This window comes from Sinohyriopsis cumingii, chromosome 14 (genome assembly GCF_028554795.1).
Source record: "Sinohyriopsis cumingii isolate HCF-2022 chromosome 14, ASM2855479v2, whole genome shotgun sequence".
In the NCBI taxonomy this organism is placed as follows: domain Eukaryota; kingdom Metazoa; phylum Mollusca; class Bivalvia; order Unionida; family Unionidae; genus Sinohyriopsis; species Sinohyriopsis cumingii.
The window spans coordinates 26,535,718-26,561,076 of record NC_142974.1 but is presented as its reverse complement, the minus strand read 5'-3'; the positions used below and the strand labels follow the sequence as shown (position 1 = coordinate 26,561,076).

At 34.8% G+C, this 25,359-nt stretch overlaps 4 protein-coding genes across 5 annotated transcripts in view; 3 read left to right on the top strand and 1 right to left on the bottom strand.

Annotated features, from left to right (window-relative positions):
• The first annotated feature begins 254 nt into the window (after positions 1-254).
• LOC149783469 (uncharacterized) lies at positions 255-7,388 on the top strand. The gene is made up of 4 exons (XM_089932845.1): positions 255-275; positions 5,133-5,395; positions 5,555-5,682; positions 6,955-7,388. The coding sequence occupies exons 1-4, from the start codon at positions 255-257 to the stop codon at positions 7,386-7,388; spliced, it is 846 nt and encodes a 281-aa protein (XP_089788971.1).
• Positions 7,389-14,777: 7,389 nt separating this feature from the next.
• On the top strand, positions 14,778-15,740 carry LOC149783468 (uncharacterized). The gene has a single exon (XM_089931727.1). It carries the CDS (start codon positions 14,790-14,792, stop codon positions 15,738-15,740), a length of 951 nt encoding a protein of 316 aa, XP_089787853.1. The 5' UTR covers positions 14,778-14,789.
• On the top strand, positions 15,710-16,685 carry LOC149783467 (uncharacterized). Its single transcript, XM_089932844.1, has one exon. The coding sequence runs from the start codon at positions 15,846-15,848 to the stop codon at positions 16,683-16,685; it is 840 nt and encodes a 279-aa protein (XP_089788970.1). The 5' UTR covers positions 15,710-15,845.
• A 3,602-nt stretch (positions 16,686-20,287) lies between these two features.
• Positions 20,288-25,359, bottom strand: part of LOC149783466 (scavenger receptor cysteine-rich domain-containing protein DMBT1-like) — an 86,442-nt gene continuing 81,370 nt past the window's right edge. For both annotated transcript variants that reach the window (XM_089931715.1, XM_089931716.1), the window contains 2 exons: positions 22,782-22,954; positions 20,288-21,895 (listed from right to left, as the gene is read on the bottom strand). In XM_089931715.1, coding sequence (XP_089787841.1) covers positions 21,888-21,895; positions 22,782-22,954 — 181 coding nt within the window. In that variant the 3' untranslated portion in view covers positions 20,288-21,887. The remainder of the gene's footprint in view (positions 21,896-22,781; positions 22,955-25,359) is intronic.

Here is a 25,359-nt window from a genome sequence, read left to right as displayed (position 1 = left end):
AAGTGCTCGTGACTGACGTTAAGCAAGGGCATAGCAGTCGCTGATGCGAGGAGAGGCCAGGTTGCGGCAAAGAAACGTGAGAGAAAGAAGAGCGTGGCAGAAACCCTAGTAATTCATTCATGGTCTCTCGAGACTGAGCCGCCAATGATGATGATTAGTAGTAGTAGTAACCTTTTCTTAAAAAGATGATTTCATTTCGGAATGTGAGCCCCTGACTTCAGAAATGTTTAGTACTTTTTTGAGTGAGTGAATGGATGCATATTGATGTGTCAAGTGTGAAGGCTCTTGGAAACATGTCGAAGGGTTTGTTTGTTGGCTGGGACCGTGATCAAGTCGTAGAAAATAACTACGACACGTTCATTTTATGTTTCACAAGCCTAATATGTTGCGAAATAATAACTTTATTGATCAAAGGTTGTACGCTTTTATTTCTGTAAATGAAGTATGGGTTGTATAAAACTACTTCTCTGTTTGGCTTAGACATTTTTCAAGGACAAGGTTTCATAAATATGCAAGGTCCACAAACTGGGTGGACACTCAGGGTAATGTTACCACTAGGACAAATAAGTCAATTCATACAAGGAATATAAAACACTCTTTTTATTTATAACTTTATCTTCAAATTCTTCCTTATATCTTTTAACATTACAATTAGAGTGTTGTCAAAATTAAGGTGGTCAGCTTAAGCAGGAGCAGACTTTGCCACCTTGTACGTTCATTGATGTTTTTATAATGGTTGTACCTACATTATGTACAGCAGTTTCCAAAATAGCCGAATAAAGACTTACATATGTTAATCGATTAAAATGCATCAACATGGACCTTTATCCTCTTTACCTGAAATTATATCAGGGTAATAATTTATTTGATAATCCTTTATATTAGACGTGTTCTTGTTTTGTGTTGTGTGAGTCTCTTAGTTCTTTTTGGATTGAGTGGAACATAGTTAATAGGCTAGATAAAAGTAAACGTGATTAGCTACAAACCAGCTATTCAGTTGCATGAATACATATTTTGGGGTCGGAACGAAATGTTTAACGTCTATATCAAATCAACGATTGTCGAATACCTGTATTACCGATTTTGTCTCATAAATGTTTGATGATTTGTGCATCATCGAGATGGTATAGGGCTTTGTACAAACAGGTAAAGTGATAAATGCCGTTTACTCGCTAACACGGGTTCAAACCTCCATAGAGTAGGAACTAAATTATCTAACTTCTCAATGATAAAGCTATTTATTCGCATTTATAAAATTATGTTAATATTATCAAGCTATATCTTGAAGAATCAAGGGATAACACTTTCCTTTCTGCTTGGTGTATTTTTGTAATCCTCTATAATTAATACTAAATAATTGATTTCTCTCTTAGGACTCCAGAAAGATCATGTACTGAGATGATAATTAATTACTAGGACGATATGCGAGCTTTTATGTTGCGCACGAATACCTGTACCACCGAATATTTAGCATCACGATTTGGATTTCGTGTGTAAGGTTGAGTTGGTGTAGATATTATTAAGTACAAGCAAGGTGATAGATGTAGTGTACCGTGGACACGGGGTCTAATCTCCGTAGAGTACAAATTAAAAACATACTTTACCTATATGATAATGCTTTTGATTTGAATATATGTGAGTGTATATATATATGTGTATATGTATGTGTGTATATATATATATATATATATATATATATTGGTGTATATATACGTGTATATATATATATATATATATATATATATATATATATATGCGTACATATATTGGTGTATATATATGCGTGTATATATATGCATGTATATATATGTGTGTATATATATGCATGTACATATGCTTGTATATATATGTGTATATATATGTATATATATTTCTATATATATGTGTATATATATATATATCTGTATATATATTTATGTGTATATATGTGTATACATATGTATATATAAGAGTATGTATATTTATGTGTATATATATGTGTATATATATATATATATATATATATATATATGTGTGTGTGTGTATGTATGTATGTATGTGTGTATATATGTATTTATGTATGTATATGAATGTGTGTATTTTGATATGTATGTATATATGTATGTGTGCATATATATATATGTGTATGCATATATGTATGTTTGTATATGTATATGTGTTTATATGTATCTAAGTATATGTATGTGTGTGAATGTATATGTGTGCATGTGTATATATATATATATATATATATATATATATATATATATATATATATATATATATATGAGATGAATTCATATGTAGATAGCAGAAGCATACAAACGAAAGCCAAGTCATTAATGTTTCCCTCTACCTATCAGGCTCTCTATTTAAGGGTAATATACATTTTTTATTTTTTTAATGACAGCCACGCGTGATTGAGTGTAATCAACTGAGGATTAGGCTGATGTATATATTATATCTTTGGAAATAGTGCCTTGCACAATTTTCATTAGAAAGTTTATATTTCTGTTGCAAATGTATTGCACTCATTTCCTGCGAAAAGCGATAAGTTTGTATTGCTTGTTTGTTCAATTTACACACAATACTATTGCATATGTAGGTTGAACAAATAGGTTTTTAGCAGTTTTTTTTAACCATGCTTGTGTTTGCGAGTTTCAATATTTAGATGTATATCAGGGAGAAATGATTTTATATATAATTTTAATAGGAGGTTTATATTACACAGGGATATAGAAATCAACTTGCCCGATTCCCGAGATGAGTTTCAATTCGGCTCGGGCAAGCACAAGTTTCCAACTAACTTGCCAATAGGTAGGTCAAAGAAATTATATTGGGTTAGTTTTCCGTTACCGAAACCAGTTTTGTGAAATAAGGAATACATATTGGTATTCTATCGTATCACTTACATTTTGATCGTAATATTTATACATATCTGGGATTAGCACACGCTCAGATCCCTAACCGAGCTTCAGGCAGCTTGATAGCTAGCCAAGTATAAAGATAGTTTTGATGATTGTTGCCGTCGGTAGGTGAGTAAGACTGTAATTGTTAATAATATAACTTGTGATATTGCATTGGCAGTTGTGTTTGGAAATAAATGGTTAACTACCAGAATTCATTCAAATAATGTCCGATGAACCTAGAATGTAACACCCACAAGCATTGTTTGTGATCTGTTGTTTATGTGTCAATTAACAGGAGACTGATACGCAAATACTGCTTGGCAAACCATTAAATGGATAAAATATAAATAAGTGTTCTCAATCTCGATTATATAAAGTCTCCTTGTCAAATATTTTAATGCCTTTCAGCTATTTCAAGGTGACTATATGATATTGTTAAGTAAATTAGCAAATTAAGTGTTCATAAATCTTTCTTTGGCGAGTAAACACCAATCATTTCAAAGAGTTTAGCTTTCATTATTCCGGATGTAGTTGATCAAATGCGTTTACTATCTTATATAGGCAACAACAGGAATCTTGACGAAATTTCTAGATCTAATTAACCAGTTTTACAAAAGAACAAGAAGTATGATACTGATAAATGTGCAAGTAAGTTTCAAGCAACATTAATCAATGATTCGTCATGGTAGAACGATTCGGCAAGTAAATTAATGTTCTGCAGCCGCTGTAGAAAAATATCCCAAAACTGATCAGACCAAAACGGGTTAGCAGATCCATTTTCCATAGGACTGACAATTATAGGATAGACCCTATCAGATCTGATGCTTTTGTAAAGTCTATATCTGGTAGAGCATCAAGAATGATGATCTCCAAGATTATTAAAGATTAAGTTTCTTTCTGACTAGCATATAGAAGTACAGATACAACCGTCAGTGAACCGTTATTAGTCTGCACTAGAGGGCATATCAAACCACATTACATGAACATTGAAAAGCTTTCTGCAAGGATACAAATGAAATTTATTTATGGGATTGATTGTAACCTGCGTCCTGTGCAAATCCAGCTGTTTTGAAACCATTTTCTACCTGGCTGTGTTTGGGCAAGCTCAATTTTCCCAAGGGCAAGTAAACATTTATATTCAGCGTGCAATGGGCAAGCTGACTTTTAAAAAATTTGTAAATCCCTATACAATTACCAATGTTTTAGTCAGAAAATACGACTGAAATTATTGCATGACATAGGAAAATATTACGTTTTGAGCACACCATTTGCTGTTGTAGTTTTGCCTCTAATGATATTTGCTTTCCTTTTTCATCATATCAAGGAAAATGAACTTTGGTTTCACAATGATTTAACAGGAAGACTCAGATAAGGATTGTCTGGAGATCCGATATTTCCATAAACAAAAACTACACGTTTACTGACTGAAAATGAAAATAATACGATTTCAGAGAAAGAATATTTGCTTATCTCTTTTATAAAAATACGCTCTTGGGTACTTTGCCTAGCTCAAGCATTTTATTCAGCGTGTCATTTCGTTTGATTCTAATAACTTTGATTTTGTTTTGCCTAACAACAATCTTTTCATAATCCATATACAGTGCAAGCACACAGCTGAATGGACTTATTCGGGTAATCAATCCCAAATAACCTTTCCAATGAAAGATAAAACAGACAGGTCATGTATATCCAGATATACAAATCATTCATAGGGGATACCCACGCCATTGTTGATACTATTACACCGCGCACAATTCGTTCTAATTGCGTACGGGAAACGCTCCGAACACAATGAAAGTAGGCTTTGCTAAGTTTAGTCCTCTTGTTATCTTTATACTTCCCAGCAATGAGAGATATGCAATGATTGAGCTTAAAAGCCATATGTTACCAAAATAGTATAAGCTGAACTAGACGAAAACATCATGCAAATAAATAAAGCAACGTCTTTATTTTGCTCTTCAATCAGCAAACAATTTAACACACGTACTGAATATGCATATTGTCATCTAGTGATTTAGCATTAAAATGTGCGGAATCACCATAATTCTAAATTGTATCATCCTATCCCATATCTATTCCAAGGAAGAAACCGCATTGAAGATTTCACAACTAATAGATAACCTCTCAATTGTGCAGGCGACCCTTTGAAATGAGGAAGAGATAGATCATTGAGATAGCTAAATAAGATTTGTAGATACGAATGTATTCCTCGTAGACGCACGTCTGGAAACGTTTGACATGAAGATATTCCTCTATCTAGCACCAGTTTTATGTGCGCTTGGTAATTCTGTTGTACTTTCTGCATTGCCGCCTCAAGAAGGGAATGCCAAAACTGACAAGCATGAAGAAAGTTTACACGAACGGCTTTCTCAAATCGAAGCCATCGTGCTTGGTGACGGTGTTTTAAATAAAAGGCTCCGCATTCTTGAAATAGAAATTAAGCGTATAGAAGAAGAAAACCAATTACTCCGAGATGTAGTGAAAACTCAAGACTCATTTCTGAAACAGTTAATATAGGAGATAAAAAATCTTCGAAGTGACAATGTCGAGCTCGAGAGGTTTTGTAAGGAAACCTTTGTTCGAATAACATCCACTGAAGAGAATGCAAGCCACCAACACGTTTTGCTTCCAAATCAACCGCAAACAAACTAAACGACTGAGAGTAGAGGGCAGAAGGTAAAATTTAACGCAGGGAGAACTGAGAGGAAGTCCAAATTTGCATCACCAGTGTACCAAGATGATGGCAACAGGAACCTTTCATGGGAGAATGATCTCATCCAACCACTTCATGCTAGTAAGATTTTTCTTCCAAATATTCTAGTTTGTGAAGAAAGGGAGATATGTATAATACATTTTGAATTCAGTAGAACGTATAAAAACGTTTGCATAACACCATGTGTTAGCTCACGAAATATTCTATAACAACTAGAATAAAACATGGTTTAGTGTTAATTTCTATGCTGTCATGCACACGACTCAAATAAACTTCTGATTCGATATAAAGGCTGCTTGACAATTCGATAAAATTATTGTATCGATCTAATGGTTGCTTGTTAATCTATCTATCTAATCTATCTAAGATATATATCTGTCTCCGTTTGTTTTACGTAGGATGTGGTTTCGTTTGAAACGCATACAGTGGTCATATCACAACCAGAGGTAAAATAGTTAGTTGCCTTTATCGTAGTGAGAAAGAAATATGTAGTCAACTATTCATTAGCCATCAAATAGATTTTCAAAATGGTTGTCTTGAAATTTATTCAGACTAATAACCTCGCCTTGAAAATTACGCAATATTTATAATAGTTACATACAAATTATTATTTCGTGCAAAATAATGTCTTCCAATGAACTTTTTATTTGGTATAAGCCATAGTGCTGACAATGTTCACCGGAAGTAAGAGAAACGAACAAGATTGCATCTGCTTATGTACATGCACTAAATGATAAAATGCGGAGAAAATACAGGAAATCATATGTTACACAATGTAGGTCTTGACATTTAAAATAACACATGTACTTTATAAAGTAACCAACTACGTCAAATTTCGCGAAATCTAGCCCTGAAAATTAATGGCGCTGTCCAAATATTCATTTTGCAATACCATCTTTGCGCAAAGATCTGGAAGTAAAATTATTAAATAGCAGAAAATACTGTTAGAATGTGCTGAATATGTTAGAAAGCTACAAAGGGACATAACTTGTTTTTAATGAATTTTAGGTAGAAATTCGCAGAAAATATGAATGTGCCGATTAGACCACAGGAAATGAGAAGTACTGTCAACAAAATATTGCATACGACATATCGGAATTGAATTTGAAACATTTTCAGGGGGATACATTTATCATAAATCTGTTAGAAAAGAGAATGATGATAGGGATTTCGGACTTGTGTTTAAGTAAGAAATAAAACGTCAAGAGAAGAAAATGTCTAAGTTCTAAATGTAGAAGTTATATTGATTACTTCTTATTTAAGACTGATAGAGCTGGTTAAAGAATAATGGTCTAACAACGCGGCTTTAAACTGGAATTTCCATATTTGACCAAAATACTGTTTAATTTACAGGACAAACTCAGGACAAACGTGTTGCTTTTTATACCACATTATCAACCACCATGAGTAATCTTGGCGAGCATCACCCAATTATCTTCAACACTGTTATAACCAACATTGGTACAGCATATCATCCACACACTGGAATATTCATTGCTCCGCTAGATGGGGTATACGTGTTTCATGTCTGCGCCATGTCAGAACCGAGAAAGTGGCAATTCTTCGAACTTGTGAAAGACGGCAATTTGATACAAAGTATTCTCCCCGATTCAGTGTACATCCATTCTCATCAAACAGACAGCCACACTGCAGTTTTACAGCTTCACAAAGGAAATGAGGTATGGGTACGAACTGGAACAATGTTCGCCGGTTCGGGTCCAGCGTTCTCAGGTGAAATACACGGCAACGGTCTAAGTTCTTTTGCAGGGTGGCTCCTCTACATGTAGAAGAACTCTGGGAAATAAAACTTGAACTTTGATTGTCTTATTATCTTGGCTTCATTTATCTTTAGATCTATACAGTTGGTGTAATGATTTTATATATGCACTCAGTGCATTCAATAAGTCTTGGGGGAGTGGGGTATGGGTCAACCTAAAGAGGTGTTTATTGTTTCAATTTATTTGAATTGTTATTATTACGAATTTGTCAACTTTTAAAGTGAGTGGATAAATTATAACTTAGACTTATATAAATCTACCTTTCTTTCATGTATTAGACCGCTAAGTGGTTGAGCGCCTGCCTTGGAAGAGGGAGGTCGAGGGTTCGAATCCCAAAATCTTATAAAAATGGGCCTATCAGCTGCCTTGCATGGCGCACAACATTAAGAGATTAGCGTTAGATCTGGTCGGCCTGGTATCAGGATAATTTGACTGGGTGGTACATGATGCTATATGTCTGCAGCATGATGACCCAGACCTAGACAGACCTATAAACTGCTACACTGCAGACATCGTAGCGATATGACAGCCAGGTTAAAAATCCAAATCAGCCCCCCCCCCCCAGCACTTTCACGTGTATTGCCTTCGTTTAATTAACCCACTTTCCTTCCTTATTCATGATGTTCTTTATAATACCATTAAATCATTAAGTCATCAAGCAAAGGTGAATGTTGCGATTTCATCTTCGAACTCCTCTACAGAAAAAAAAAAAAAAAAAAAAAAACAAACAAAAAACAGCACGGATGAAGATTTTCAGCCAACTCAAACGACACTACACGAGCAAATCCTGTCAGATCAAAATCGGGTAATGGACCATTAATTGATACTCTTACCATCTCATGGCAAGGATGACCAAATCTTTTATAGTATTCGTTACACTCGCCCATCCCGAGAAAACGTTCCTCATAACATGGGACTATGTCCACGGAAATGACATCCTTGTGGTTATGTTCGGTATTCCAAAAACCGCCATGTCCATATTCAATACAACTTATTTGAACATCTTTGAGAAACTCAGCGCGTGTTGGTCTCCATGAATTTCTCTCTCTTTCGGCGTGGGCAGCAACTGACGGAACTGTAAAACAATTATTTAATAATTGATCAGTATTTTCTGAATATCTCCGTGCGAGTTTTCTCATTTCTTCGTGTAGAGATTCTTTACGATATAAATCGCCGTTGGGTCTTACAAATTGATCATACTCGCCATCTTCGGAATTTTTAAACAACCACACTGATACGGGATCGTTTGTACTTATCCGGTTGATAGCATCGAAAATTCATTCCACCCCGAGAGTTCTCTGACGAATAATATCTCACAACACGATCTCGTGGAAATATTGTTACCGCGGAGATCTAAGCGTGAGCTTTATGGTCAATAATTTCAATTGGTGTTTTCTTTGACTTACTGTCTGATTCATATAAAACCTCTCTGGTTAATGTTTTTACTACCATTGGAAATTTTAATTCACTTGATAACTCAGCGACATCGTTTATTGACACTCCTGTACCCTTAACTGATTCAGCCCACTTCGCTATTTTTTCACGTCGCAGATCAGTTAAACCATTTCCACGCTTCGCATTTGTAAAATATTTCATTATCCATTGATAAATTCCATAAACAACCGCAGTCACAGGAGAACAACACGCACTGAGTTTCTCAAAGATGTTTAATGGTAAACGACCTTGACCTCAATGCAGCCTCCGCAAAAAATAAACTTGTCACAATTTGCAGATGATAGTGGCATATGGAGGAATGGAAATCCTGCCAATAACACAGGATTTAAAGAAATCCAGCAGAGCCTAGACAACATAGGGAGATGGGCGGACAAATGGGGTTTCAAAATACCTCATGACAAAACTGTGGCAATCATATTCACCCCCAAAGGGTCTATCCAAACTTCTATATGCAAAATCAATTAATCAAATACGTAACAATAGTAAAATTCCTAGGAATGTTCTTTGACAACCACCTCACATGGAAACAGCACATTGAATAACTCACCCAGAATTGTAACAAAGATCTCACTTTACTCAGGAACATCACAGAGACTGACTGGGGATCCAACCAGGAAACCCTCCTCAAGATATATAAAAGCCTAATTAGATCAAAACTGGATTACGGTTGCCAAGCATATAACTCGGCTAAGCAGCCTGTACTACAAAAACTTGACACTATCCAGAGAAAAGCCTTACTATTATGCACAGGAACATTCCCCTCAACATCATTAGAAGAACTACAAACACTAACAGGAGAACTACCCTTAAAATTACGTAGGCAAGAACTGCTCCTCCGATACTCCATTAGATTAGATACCCAGCCAGACAACCATCTCACCAAAATAGCTATAAATAAGTGTAAAGTTGTCTTCAAACCTAAAATCATACCTATCACACCAAGTGGCAAAGTAATCCTTGAACTAAGAGAAAAGATACCTCTACTAAAAAAACAGGTAACAAACAATACAGACCAGAACAAATCACCATGGTTACAAAAACCACCAAGGATTAACATTGAAGCTACCAAATTAGGCAATAAAGAAGGACAAGAAAACTTACTAAAACCTGTACTGGTAAACAAAATCAAACAAAAATACCCGGACTATGTTAAAATATATACCGTTGGATCAAAAACAAACAACCCACCAAGAACAGCAGCAGCAATAGTCATCCCTGAATTCAATATACAAACGGGATCCAGATTACCTGACTATTGCTCCATTTGCACCACTGAATTCTGGGCTATACTTCAATCACTACAATGGATCAAAGACAACCAAATACCTAAAGCAGTCATTATAAGCGATTCCCTAAGCGTTATCAAATCGATCCAAAATCGCAATACACACTCTAGAGAACAATTCCTCGACAGAGCATGCCAATTAATCGACGATATCACCACAGCACATCAATTAGTCGAGCTCATGTGGATACCGTCACACATTGGAATCTCTGGCAACGAAACAGCAGACAAAGTTGCAAAAACCAAACTAGGAGATCAAAACTCTATCAAGCTTAACTATAGCTCTACAGAAGCAATAAGCTTCGCACAAACATATATAGACAAATCATGGCAAGATTTTGGGACCTCCTCCACAAAAGGTAAAAAGCACCATGAAACCCCCCAAAAACGTAGATAGGAACATACAGCTACCTAAGGGTACCTATTTAGAACAGAAAACCATAAACAGGATAATAACTGGAAAAACTAAACTAGCAAGCAGTTTTGGAAAGTTTATAGGACCCAAACCAGCAACCATTAATTGCTTTAACTGCCACACCACCGAAGATCTACACCACGTATTCAATATATGCCCAAAATATCAACCCGCTCGGAAAATATTTATCAAGAACCAAAAAGAGATTGGATCACCACACACATACGCAGAGTTACTTATGGACTCTAATAAAAATAAACAATCAGCATATAAAAATATAAATCAATTCATAGACTCAGCAGGACTTAGGAACAAAATATAATTACTATCCCCACAAAACCAAAAGCCCCAGTAACTAGCTAAATAAATTTAGAAGCCACCACATAAAAACCCATAACATATCATTCAATTTTATAAAAGTATCAATAAATAATTCACTTACGAAGCACCTATAAAAAACTAAGGAAACCGCAAAATCGGATCTCCGAGATGTCCTTAACGAAACGAATAATCAGCTAGGATTCCGGTCCTAGATGCCCTTAACGAACCGTGTAATCGGCTAGGACTCCGGTCTCTTGCTAAATAAAGTATAAATAACATTCAATCTCTAAAAACATCAATTAATAAATAACTTAAAGAGGTAATATCTAAAAACTTATAAATAACATAACGTAGGAAACACACCCCAAACACCTCGACTAGTAATACCATAATAACCTTGAAAATCTCTCTTCATACAATGATATCTACTAAGAACCTGTATAAACAGCATAGAACATCCCCCTCCTTTTAGAACATTTTGAAGAAGAACAAAATATTTAAAAAATCGAAAAAAAAAAAATCGCAGGAAACACCAGGCAAATGCAACAAGAAACCAGCGATGTAAAGCAAGCAGGATCGTTCCCGAGCTCTCCTTCCCACTAATGACAGCCAACCATTCAACTGTAGGGACCTTTATGGACCCACAGATTGAGGCCAAACTATCAGGGTTCCTAGAATCCATAAAAGCCTCGGGGAGGTGGCACCATCCCCTTCCCCAGGAACAACTAGCAGGCTGCGGTGCAGTCAGAAAAAAAGTGGCACATGCACAATTGTGCGCACGCCACTATAATTAAAATCAACAACAAGGATACGATCGAGCGTAATATGATTTGTCAATCCCAGTTAACATTCTTAGTTTGGAAGTGATGTTCTTTTGATAATGAACATTTAATTACATATGTGGTACATACAATAAATGATGTACTACTTCAACACTTGTGGTTTGTCTTTTTAAAGCAGGGGTCAAGTATGTGTGTGTGTGTGTGTGTGTGTGTGTGTGTGTGTGTGTGTGTGTGTATGGTTTAGTTTGTTTATTTGACTTGTGTCCTCTATTTCTCAGTATATATTTATCATAAATTTGAAATAATAGTTTAGTTTCAAGTTAAAAAATCTGTGTTACAGTGCAATTTAGTCATGATTGCTCTTTCTTTAATTAATTAAAAATAATTCTTAGTACCAATCTTGAAAATTGACTAAGTTCTTTTCCAGCGTTTTCCGTGCTGAAATTTATCCAAAAAATTCTAAGTCCAAACTGTCCATCCTTTTCCAGGGTTTTCCATGCTGAAATTTATCCAAAAAATTCTAAGTCTAAACTGTCCATGCTTTTCTAGGGTTTTCCATGCTGAAAAAAATTCAGAGTCCAAAATGTCCATCGTTTTCCAGGGTTTTCCATGCTGAAAAATTTCAAAGTCCAAAATGTCCAGAATTTTCCAGGCATGTCCAGCATTTTCCATGCACAATGTCCATGGTTTCCATGCTAAATTCTGCAGAATATTTCATTTTTCCATCGTTTTCCAGGGTTTTCCATGTTTTTCCATCGTACTCCAGCCTTTTCCAGAGTATACGATGGAAAAAGTACAGCCGGGACACTCAGTTAAGATTTCTGTTTTTAATGATGCAAACAAAATATCATAAGGAATAATTGAAATTTTAATTATAAGAGTTTAACGTTTTTTCTGAGTTTATCGTGGTATAAACTGTCAGTTACCAACTCACACAGCTTACATAATGCCTAGTTTGTATTATTTGATTGCGCAAAAGTGTATCGCTGCGTAAAAAGTTCTTGCAATTTATCTTGCATGAAGAATAATGAAAATATGTTTATTTTTTACAGCTTCAATCATAGCAGTTAATGGAGGTTGAACGACAATGAGAAAATTGTTCAAATTTCTTAAGGTTCTTTTATTATTGATTTATACTGTTGCTTTTCTATTAATGTTCATTATATTTTTCATGAAATAACTTGAGTTTTTTTCAAATCGCACAAATATCAACCACACTTGAACAGGCATGCACACGTACGAGTCTCCTTGATGATTATTTTAATTTTATTTCCTTGAACGGTTGGAAATTTTATAGTATACAATTTGGAGAAATATCGATGTTAGACACACTATGCATGTATAGGACATTTGTGGCTCTCACCTATCTGCCTGTCTGTCTGTATGTATGTATGTATGTCTCATTTCATCTGGTGCATGGGTATGTATATCCTCGAATCAATGTATGTTCGCATACGTATATTACATAAACATACTTCTGGTTAAAAACTAGTATAAAATGATGCTAAGACAAAAACAGTGACTGATAGATAAAGACAACAAATATGAATATTTGTGAGTGTCCATTTATTATTGACTTGTAGAGCATGTTCTTACAAGCAGTCTCTTTTTTAAATCATACTGTTTGCATTTCACATCTTGTCACGTGGATCAGTATTGATTTAAAAGGTGAACCAAAGTAATAGGACGGAATCTGGAATAATTGGATGTTTCAAACTTACATATTTGATGCAAGGAAAGTTAAACAGAATTAAACTAATTTTAAGAAGGCTGTTCTCTATATGAATTTGCTGGTGGCAATCAGAAATGTTGTCTAAAGAGCCCAGCACATTTGAGAGTTATTACGTGTCAGCAGAAGTAAAGGAAAATCATGCTGAAAGTTATTGCATGTACCGTCCGATACATGATGTTTCAAAAGTCAAAAAGAAAATGAAAAAAAAGTCATTGGGCATGTTATTTAATCTGAATATTGTACGATATTTACACCCACATATTAATAAATATTTGAGAATATTTTCGTTAAAGTTATGTAGCAAAACTGTGCAATAAATGTATAAAATCGGTGAGCAATGTGAAATGTTCCTACAAATGTATCTGACATTATGGATAATGAATCTATATTATCATGTATGGACAGTGTATTTAATTTAAATATTTGATATCATTTAAGCATGGAAAGTAAATATTATTTAATTATCTGATATAATGTAAGTATTGACACTGAATCTAATTTTCTGATATAATGTCTATAATTATTATTCTAGAATGAACAAAAGATGTTTGACATATGTAATTGATTCATTGGTTTAACCATAATGATCTGTAGTACAGCTAAGATTCATTCCATTGTTGACTTTATGTTTTGCTAGCCAAGTGTAGAACAGTGAACTATCCAGAACTGGAATCTTTTGAATGCATGCACAATGGAGCTAAGGGAGGTAATTTTAGGCGCTACAATCAGTAACTCCATTACAACCGTGAAACCCCCTATAGGATTTGTGCAGCCCTGTAATAAACTTAAAGTTGTGACATAATCCAGGCTGTTCCCATAGATAAAGCCAATTCTAATTTTTCTTAATGTGTCAGTAACATTTTGCAATATTTATTTTCCTTGTACTTTTAACAGTCAGTGATCCATTTGGTATACTGATCAAAGACTTCTGTTATACATTTTCAGATTGTATCAGATGCACAATTTATTCATTTTTATCTTTGATGCTTTTATGTTGAATAAACCCTGCTAAATTTAAATTTTCTTTCTCTATGTAACCTGCTTGGAATATTAGTTTTCAGGATGATTACGATTGCAGCCTACATTTTTCCACATTGGTATATTGATTTAAGATATTTTTGTGTAGACATCAGGAATTTTAAAAAAGAAAGAACAAATAGCACATTAGAATTTACTTCCTGCTGGTAACATTTTACAGGATTTATTTTGCAGGTGCTTCCAACAGCTGCCTGTTCCCAGTGGTTACTGTCAGTTAGAATACGCCCCTCTGGTACGTGATCCTAGTGATAAGTCAGACCAACATGGCAACGGTTCTGAAAGTTGAAGGGCAATTATCTCAAATTTTGCAGTGTCCTGTCTGCTTAGAGACATTAAAAAGACCAAAGGTTGTGCTTCATGTCTGCAGTCACATATCAACAGTATGGTCTCGCAAAGAGGAACAGCACAAGCTTCTTTTCCTTGTCCAGTGTGTAGAGCAGACACAACCTCATCGAGTCCTAACATCAGTGTTGAACGATGGGCGGAACCATTCCCTGTGAACAGCATTGTATCATCATTAATGGATGTCACATTAGATAGGAATGGAAACAAATTTTGTGACCAATGTGTAAAACGAGAGAGAGAAACACCAGCAACATGCTTTTGTAAAGCTTGTAACAAGCCTATGTGTACGTCATGCAAAGAATTCCATGACGACTTTCCAACTTTGAGTCAGAATGAAGTCATCAACATAAATAATGACAATGGGTTTGATTGTGTGATGCCGAACTTGGCCACCATACAGGCATGTCCCAGGCATTCTGTTGAACGTATCACATTTTTCTGCAGTGATCACAGTACACTTTGCTGTAATATTTGTATATTTCTAGAACATCGAAAATGTGAAAGAGTTGTCACAGTCGATGACATGATGAAGACTTTTGATATTAATATGAAATCAAAGGAAGTGGAAGCAAATCTAGCTAAATTTAAGGATCATTTGAAACAAATAACACATAAGATCAAAGTGAATAATGACACCATTCAAAAGGACAAGGAAGACATTGTACAACAGATCCACTTCTTTAAAGACCAACTGATTGCTAAGTTACAGAAACTTGAAGATGAGGCTAATAATTATCTTGAAAGTAATTATAAATCAGAAAATTTAAGCCTGCAAATGCAAGAAACAAAGGGGCAAAGTTTGATTACTGCTATCGACAGTGATCGAACTCAATTTGAACTTGCAATGAAGCACGGGCCTGAGGTCCAGAAGGTAATTTTGACCCATAACTTGGACCAAAACCAACGAAGGTACTTCCTGGCAATATCCGAGTATCAGACAGAAATAAAAGATGTTAGACTTACTTTGAACATTAATAAAACTTTCTAGACTTTAGTAAGTGCCATAAGTGAATTAGGGAAAGTAAGTTTAATCCACACAAAATTTGATATTTATCCTTGTCCAGAGATTTCCATAAAAGGGTCTAAGGCTGTGATGGTGAGTGGTTTCAACAGAACCCCACTAAGGGACAGGAAAGCTGTAAATGTGGCAGACATTAATGTAAGAATATCGGGAGATACTGAAACATGTCGCATAACTGACATTGTGCATTTATCAGATACAAGAATTCTCATGGTTGACTACAATAATTATAAAATTAAGATGTTTGAACAAGATTATAAATATCAGGAGTGCATGGTTTTTCAGGCTTCCCAATGGTCTGCATGCTGTTTATCTGACAACGAGATTGTTGTGACATTTCCTTCTCAGAAAACAATCCAGGTTATCTGGATTAAGGACAAGATGCACAAGGTCAAGGAGATCAAAACGAGGCTTAAGTGCTGTGGTATAGCAGTAATGAAGGATCACTTGGTGATCACCACCTATAATGATAGAGATAGTGTCCTGATCCTGGACATGGATGGGAAGGAGATCAGGACTTTCCAGCCTCACGGTTATGAAAGTGACAGATACTTAAAACCATTTTATATCAAAATGGATACAACATACTCGACAATGTATATCTCATATGACACTGGGCACAAACATGTCACCTGCAATATGACCTGGGATATTCTCAGCACCTACATGGATCAGGACTTGAAGAGAGCAGCCGGCATCGACACTGATAGAGAAGGAAACATTTACTTGTGTGGATACTCATCTAACTGTATCCAGCAGATATCAGCGGAGGGGAATCTCATTAAGACCCTAGTGTCAAGGAAAGAAGATAAAAAGAACCCATTTACAATTAGTTTCTTCAAAAATATGGACTGGTTCATTGTGTCGTATGGAATACGCAATGTTGTGGAAGTGTATGACCTGTGTGCTTGACAGAAATAGACTGAGTTCTACAATGGCATGTCTCTGATAGATATGTGATAGCCCTTGGCCACAATATGCTTTTCTATGATGTTTCTACAGACCCTGGAGAGCTCTGGTCATAGTCTGAGTCATTCTCTTTGCGAAAAGTTATGAATATTTCTCAGAAATAACTGTTTAAATGATCAGCTTGGTATTTTCAATAACCGCGTATCTCATGCTTATTGAGGACATTGGAAGAGTCACGTTCATTGGTTTGAAAGTTTGATTTCAGTCTCGCTGAACTCGTCCACATCGTCTATTATATTTTTATCTCTATTTGCAAATGGACGAAACAGCTTTTTTAGTTCATCCACAAACGGATTAATAAGCCTAATGCTAAAATGTGTACTATATGAACTTACATTGTTTGTTTACAAAGTAGTTCCTAATACAGAATACTAGTTTTAGACACACATGTCTTGCAGTATGAAACCAGGTAGTATCAGAAACAACTGTACTATTCTGAAAATGTAAAGTTAACGGAGAAAACGTGAGCATATAATAATAATACTCTATATAAGACCTGGATCAAGTGCCTGTATCTTGTGAGGAACAGTACCGCTTAACCCAGAGGTGGGCAAACTTTCCAGTGCAGGTGCCGCATACGAAAATTTACACCTTGTCGCGGGCCGCATAGTTCATTAAGTGAAATAATTAATATTTGAAATAGCAAAAACAAAAGGTTTTTCTAAATAACATCATAATTAATTTTCAGTTGTTAATATGTTGTTAATATTTTTTTGAAAACTTACACTTCAAAAGAAGCACATTTATTTGATAAACAGAGTCAGTGCGAATGATGACTTGTTCCTAGGCCAAATGAAAACCGTTGGCGGGCTGCATGCGGCCTGTGGGCCGTAGTTTGCCCACCCCTGGCTTAACCCTTTTCTCATAAATGAATATGTAAACATTGGTGTTAATATGTGTGTGAAAATTTCACTGTGTCCTAATGGATTATTTACCATATACTCAAAAGTTCATTTGACATGAGTGTTGCCAAATCCTTTTACCAGTGCACTGCTAACAAGATTAAACATATTATGGCTTCTTTTGTTGCAACCCATATCAGTTAATTTTAAGATTATCAGCCAGCCAAAACAGACATACATAAATATACAAATAATAAGTTGTTTTTTACAATCGAGCCTGATCTAGTTGATTATATTTATTACACTGTGCCAATGTAACTACTATATCATGAAAATGATGACACAAGGATAAGTTCTTTTGTTGTGTAAATATTTTCTTCTTCATTAGTTAGGGCTTTCTATTTCATCCTATTGTACGTTGTTGTTGTTTGGTTTAACGCCATTTTTCAGCACACGATAGGCTATACATGGCGGCCAGTATTAATGGTGGAGGAAGAACTCAGGAAAACCCCAGAAAGAACCACTAACCCATGAGAAGCTGCTTGCAAGCTTTCTCACATGCCCACATTGGCTGAATCCGAGACTCGAGCCCACGCAGACAGAGATGCCAATTGTACGAGTCTTGTAATTCCAGAATATACTTTGAAATGCTGACTTTAACATAAACTGTAGTTAATATCAGTTCCAGCTGTGATACAAATCTCAATCCTCAAACCCTTGTGCAATTTTAATTCAGTATTGGTCAGTGTTTGTTTTAAACTAGAATCTGATGACATAAAATTAATACAATTTTGAATAAGTGCATATTTTTTTAATTTTTATTTTTTATCATTTCACATTCTAAATTGGTTGTACAAGATAGATTGTATAGTACTCTTTGATGGCGTTAATCTGAGGAACGCAAACCAACACACTGCCTAAAGGTAGTTCATAAATTGCAGCGCGATAGACTGAGGAACCGACATTCTGTCATGCTGTTTCTGGTCGGTACGCGACACAATAACCTATCCTGATGCTATTAGACAGTACAAACTGGCCTCATACCCTCTTGACTAGCATAAACATGGACACTCTCTCGTGTGGAAGAATTTGTACATACATAAATGCAGATGACTTCAATCTTTGTTTCTTTTGTAACTGGATATAATATTACCCATTTATTGCATCATATGTTTAATGTTTTCATTCAGATGTTTTGAAACACCAGTCTACTTCTACTGTATATACAGTTTGGGGAAGAAGGGCAAGGAATGGTCAAGATAGAAAGTTTCAGTAATTACACATACTTCATTATACTTTGGTTTCAACTGCAGATATTTGCTGATTATTATATACAGTGTAACCTGCCCTAGCAGACACATTTTTCTATTGTACGTAGCTAATGCTAAACTCGAGAAAAACTTTAATTGATGGAGGTTCATAGGATCATCCTCATTTAGTTTTGTTCCCTCGCCTCTTACACTGCTTGTTCATACGTCGAGAGATAACGGATTTCTGAATGAGCTATGTTTTCTTCTTGCAATGATAAACGGATGATCTGCCACCTTTCTTGTCGTTGCATCAATCATATCTGTTTAAGGAGGGTCTTTTTTATACTTGTGGGAGAAAATGTATACTGCTAAACCATGTGGACCTTTCACCTATTATTTGAGCCTCATGACCAGCTCTATACAGGAATAGATGGTGGCTAATTTTGTGCTACAGATTGGGTTCTGGCTCCAGAGTACTAGCACAGAGGATGCCATGTTCTCATCTCTTTTTAAGGCAACATATTTTCCTGAATATGCATTTACCAGTAATCCTTAGCTATTGCATTTGAACATCAGAATGGAAGAATATTACTCATTTTGTTTGGTGGTATTACAGACAGCATTCTTATTATCAGATGTATACATAACATTCCAACAGACGACTGTGCAAGCAAACATTCAGCGAACACGTGTATGTATATTGTTTATTGTAAAATACTGCTGTTATAATAATATAATAATAATATATTATTATTATTATTATTATTATTATTATTATTATTAATGACTTTATTTTTAAGATGATTTCATTTCTGAAAGTGGGCCCCAGACTTTAGAATTCCTTAGTACTTATTTGAGTGCGTGAATGCATGCATACTGAGGTGTAAAGTGTGAAGGATCAGGGAAGCATCGCGTGGGTTTGGTTGTTGACTGAGACTATGAGCAAGTTGTACAAAATAACTATGACAAGTTCAGCTTATGTTTCACAAACCTAATTTGTTGCGAAATAATAAAGTTATTGATCAAAGGTTGTACGCTTTTATTTTTGTAAATGAAGTATGGGTTGTATGAAATTACTCTTTTGTTTGGCTTAGAAATTTTTCAAGGACAAGGTTTCATACATATGTAAGGTTCACAAATTGTGTGGGTTTTTTTTTTGTTTTTTGCTTTGATCTGATGACCTTGTACTTTGATGTTGATGCAATTGTGAGATTAACGCCATTTTCAGCACACGATACTCTATCCATTTGGGCCAGTACAACTGATGTGGGAAGAACCTTAGATAACATCTGGAAGAATCAAGTATCCATGGGATCCTTCTGACGAACTTTTTCTTATACCCACTTTGGCTGAGTTTGAGATTCGAATCCCACCTAGTCAGAAAAAATGTAGATGGGAAACCTAGCAAGGAAATATGGTGGAGGTCATTATATAAGCACTTCAACGACAAAGATCCTGCTGCGCATATTTGTTATTCATTGTTTATTTACATTACAAGAGATAATTCAATAAATCAAACCAATGCTTAAATTATCACACGTGAAGAAATCAAAGTATGAAATACATTTATCACATAAGTTTTAAAAATATATTCTTCACATATTAATTACATCTATTCAGAAAGTAAAAATTATACATACTGGTACTGCCTTGTTGACAACTGGGGCTAATATAATTCTTGCTTATGTATGAAACTTCATAAATATAATCAAAAATACAAATAAAAACAAAATTCTATTTTTAGATCATTCATAAGCTACATTACTATTTGTGCATTTGTATTCATCGTTTTATACCTTATGGTATTAAAACGATAAAACTCGTTCAATAACAAGTATAGAACATTTTGCTGAACTTGCAAGACATATTTTCCCTCTGAATGTCGCAGTATCTTTCCAGTTTTATATGTAGATGATAAGCCTTTCATTTAAAAACATTGTCTTTTGTATTTGTTTTCATTGCTTGATTAAACCACATACTTTGCGTGCACTCTCTCACTCAAATACTTATTGGAATTATAGAAAAAAATTGCTAGAAGTTTTGGTTAACATGCAGCGGAAATACAATAAAAACATAAATATACAACTAAACCTAAGAGCGTAAACTGTGCAAAGACGAGGACTAGGTTTCAGCATTCAGCCAAAATAAAACGGAAAAAAGATCGTAAAGGTATTATAATTCCAGAAAGAACACCAATGTATGTAATCAAATATAAATCCAACATAAAATCTCTCCTATTAAAAAGACCAACTACAAATCCTGTACTGTAGGTGTGCGTGCAGAAATTAACCATGTTTACCTAAGTTTTCTTTACACTACACCAATGTCATACTGTGTACCTAAGATGTTATAACACTAAACCAATATCATATATTTTCTTAACATCAATATAATGCTTAAACGTATCATTTTACAATGTCTATGCTGAGAACAATATAAGTTAATAACATTTTTAAAAGATAACAAAAAACCCTTGTTAAAAAGGTAAAAACATTGACATGTCTGTTACAGATAGCAGCAGTTATATAACCAAATTTTAAAATGGTTTGTAATTCACAATGCAATTTTATGCTGCAAATGAATGAATTTAGAATTATAATAATTGTATTGGAATACTTGGCACATGAAATCAATCTACTTTCTTGTTAGATATGTTTTACTCGAGCTGCAGACTTTGCGTTTTGCAAAGTCCAATGTAGTTAATGATGTAGAAATACTGAACTACTATGGTTTAGTAAATATATCCTTCATCTGTGTCAATGTTGTATGAGAGAAACAGATTTGTGGATGCATATAGTCTAATATTTATGTATGGAAACACCCATATATATATATATATATATATATATATATATATATATATATATATATATATATATATATAGTATAGTAATACAACTTTAAAGCTTATAAATTATATCCTTATGATGGGTTGATTTGATTTCAATTAAGCATATTTTAGTTTCTCCCTGCATATGAAAATCCAAATATTGTTTGCATGCACCAGTAATTTGAACTTATTTCCAACTGTTTTCATTCCACTAGCCAGGGTCTCAGGTTCCTGAAATATCAAAAGTAAATATTATAAATTCTGGGTGATATTTATGTTTGTATGACACTGCATTGTTTTTAAATTTGGAGTATTCATGTTTGTTTAAGTTATACTTACACATTGATCTTTTTGCTTGCTCTTGTACAAACATGCTCAGAAATGCATAGAGTATACCCTTTATAAAATCATCTGCAATACTATCGGATTCAGTGCCATGGATTAGGCTCAAACATGCATATAAGCTTGAAATCGTTACTCAAAACAGTTTCTCTTGATAAACAAATGTGAAGAATATATTAATATATGTTTCTCTTGATAGAAATGTATTGCTACTTAGGTTAGATATACATGCAGTGATTATTAAAGTCAAATTTACATTTTACCTTTCAAATTTTTAACAATAAGTTATGCTGAATGTCTAAAAGCACCGAACTATATGACCTGATATATAATTCTTTGCATATTTAATTTCTTTCTTACTTTGATCTACTTTTACAATATCAACAGTATAATTTTAAATCGTTTTCTTTTCTTCAACTCCTTACAGTTATCACATTATGCATCCCTTTTTGCAAATATTAGAAAAAGTATCACGAAAATCACTTATTTGCTTTAATGCCTGACCTTTAAAAAATTACTAAATTTACATCCTACGGTTCCTTTCTCGTGGTCATTTTGACTGATCAGAGATATTACTTTACACTGATCTTTAATCAGAGTGTTCTCTAAGAAAAGTTGTCTGGTCAGAAAGGAAGAAAACACATTATGTATAAAATTTACTTTGTTAATGAGAACCAGTAGTTTCATGCAGAATGTTCCCCGTATCGCTTAAATAGCTGTATGAAAATACGTCTTTGTGTTACACGTTTTCTTTGAAGACTTGACATTTACATACCACATCGCACGCCAGCATCTTCATGGTGGCCACAATCGTGTATTTGCCACTTGCTATGTCCACAATTGAAAATAGACGCTTCAGTTCCGTTACATTGTACATCATCCAAAAAAATGTCCAGATTGGTATTTTGTCCAAAACTGGCACAACACATCGCAGTGGCTCTTATGGTGCTGAGGAATAAATAAATCATAATAAAATTATTTTAAAAACCTCTAGGGATTGAACTTGCACAGTTTGAAGCCTTTAAACAATTTATAAAATTAATGTCATGGTTGACCCTGTGAAAAGTATTTCAGACTGGTTTTGTGTGTTCGTAGAATGATACATCCGATGCACTGAAGTATGCTTTTGTTGTTGTTGAGTTTAATTATAGTGGCGTGCGCACAATTGTGCATGTGCCACTTTTTTCTGACTGCAAAGCAGACTGCTAGTTGTTCCTGGGGAAGGGGATGGTGCCACCTCCCCCAGGCTTTTATGGATTCAAGGAACCCTGATAGTTTGGCCTCAATCTGTGGGTCCATAAAGGTCCCAACAGTTGAATGGTTGGCTGTCATTAGTGGGAAGGAGGGCTCTGGAACGGTCCTGCTTGCTTTACATCGCTGGTTTCTTGTTGCATTTGCCTAGTGTTTCTTGCAAATTTGTTTTTTTTTTTTTATGTTTTTTTTTCTTTCTTCAAAATGTTCTAAAAGGAGGGGGATGTTCTATGCTGTTTATAGAGGTTCTTAGTAGAAACCATGTATGAAGAGAGATTTTCAAGGTATTACTAGTAGAGGTGTTTGGGGTGTGTTTCCTACGTTATGTTATTTATAGGTTTTTAGATATTACCTCTTTAAGTTATTTATTAATTAACATTTTTAGAGATTGAATGTTATTTATACTTTATTTAGCAAGAGACCGGAGTCCTAGCCGATTAAACGGTTCGCTAAGGACATCTAGGACCGGAATCCTAGCTGATTACTCGGTTCGTTAAGGACATCTAGGAAATCCAATTCTGCGGTTTCCTTAGTTTTTTTAATAGGTGCTTCGTAAGTGAATTATTTATTAATACTTTTATACAATTGAACGATATGTTATGGGTTTTTATGTGGTGGCTTCTAAATTTGTTTAGCTAGTTACTGGGTCTTTTGGTTTTGATTTATATTTTTATATGCTGATTGTTTATTTTTATTAGAGTCCATAAGTAACTCTGGGTATGTGTGTGGTGATCCAATCTCTTTTTGGTTTTTGATAAATATTTTCCGAGTGGGTTGATATTTTGGTCATATATTGAATACGTGGTGTAGATCTTCGGTGGTGTGGCAGTTAAAGCAGTTAATGGTTGCTGGTTTGGGTCCTATAAACCTTACAAAACTGCTTGCTAGTTTAGTTTTTCCAGTTATTATCCTGTTTATGGTTTTCTGTTCTAAATAGGTACCCTTAGGTAACTGTATGTTCCTATCTACGTTTTTTGGGGTTTGATGGTGCTTTTTACCGTTTGTGGAGGAATTCCAAAAATCTTGCCATGTTTGGTCTATATATGTTTGTGCGAAGCTTATTGCTTCTGTAGAGCTATAGTTAAGCTTGGTAGAATTTTGATCTCCTAGTTTGGTTTTTGCAACTTTGTCTGCTGTTTCGTTGCCAGAGATTCCAATGTGCGACGGTATCCACATGAGCTCGACTAATTGATGTGCTGTGGTGATATCGTCGATTAATTGGCATGCTCTCTCAAGGAATTCTTCCCTAGAGTGTGTATTACGATTTTGGGTTGATTTGATAACGCTTAGGGAATTGCTTATAATGACTGCTTTAGGTATTTGGTTGTCTTTGATCCATTGTAGTGATTCAAGTATAACCCAGAATTCAGTGGTGTAAATGGAGCAATAGTCAGGTAATCTGGATCCCGTTTGTATATTGAATTCCGAGATGACTATTGCTGCTGCTGTTCTTGTTGGGTTGTTTGTTTTGATCCAACGGTATATATTTTAACATAGTCCGGGTATTTTTGGTTGATTTCGTTTACCAGTATAGGTTTTAGTAAGTTTTCTTGTCCTTCTTTATTGCCTAATTTGGTAGCTTCAATGTTAATCCTTGGTGGTTTTTGTAACCATGGTGATTTGTTCTAGTCTTTATTGTTTTTTACCTGTTTTTTTAGTAGAGGTATCTTTTCTCTTAGTTCAAGGATTACTTTGCCGCTTGGTGTGATGGGTATGATTTTGGGTTTGAAGACAACTTTACACTTATTTATAGCTATTTTGGTGAGATGGTTGTCTGGCTGGGTATCTAATCGAATGGAGTATCGGAGGAGTAGTACTTGTCTACGTAATTTTAAGGGTAGTTCTCCTGTTAGTGTTTGTAGTTCTTCTAATGATGTTGAGGGGAGTGTTCCTGTGCATAATAGTAAGGCTTTTCTCTGGATAGTGTCAAGTTTTTGTAGTACAGGCTGCTTAGCCGAGTTATATGCTTGGCAACCGTAATCCAGTTTTGATCTAATTAGGCTTTTATATATCGTGAGGAGGGTTTCCTGGTTGGATCCCCAGTCAGTCCCTCTGATGTTCCTGAGTAAATTGAGATCTTTGTTACAATTCTGGGTAAGTTG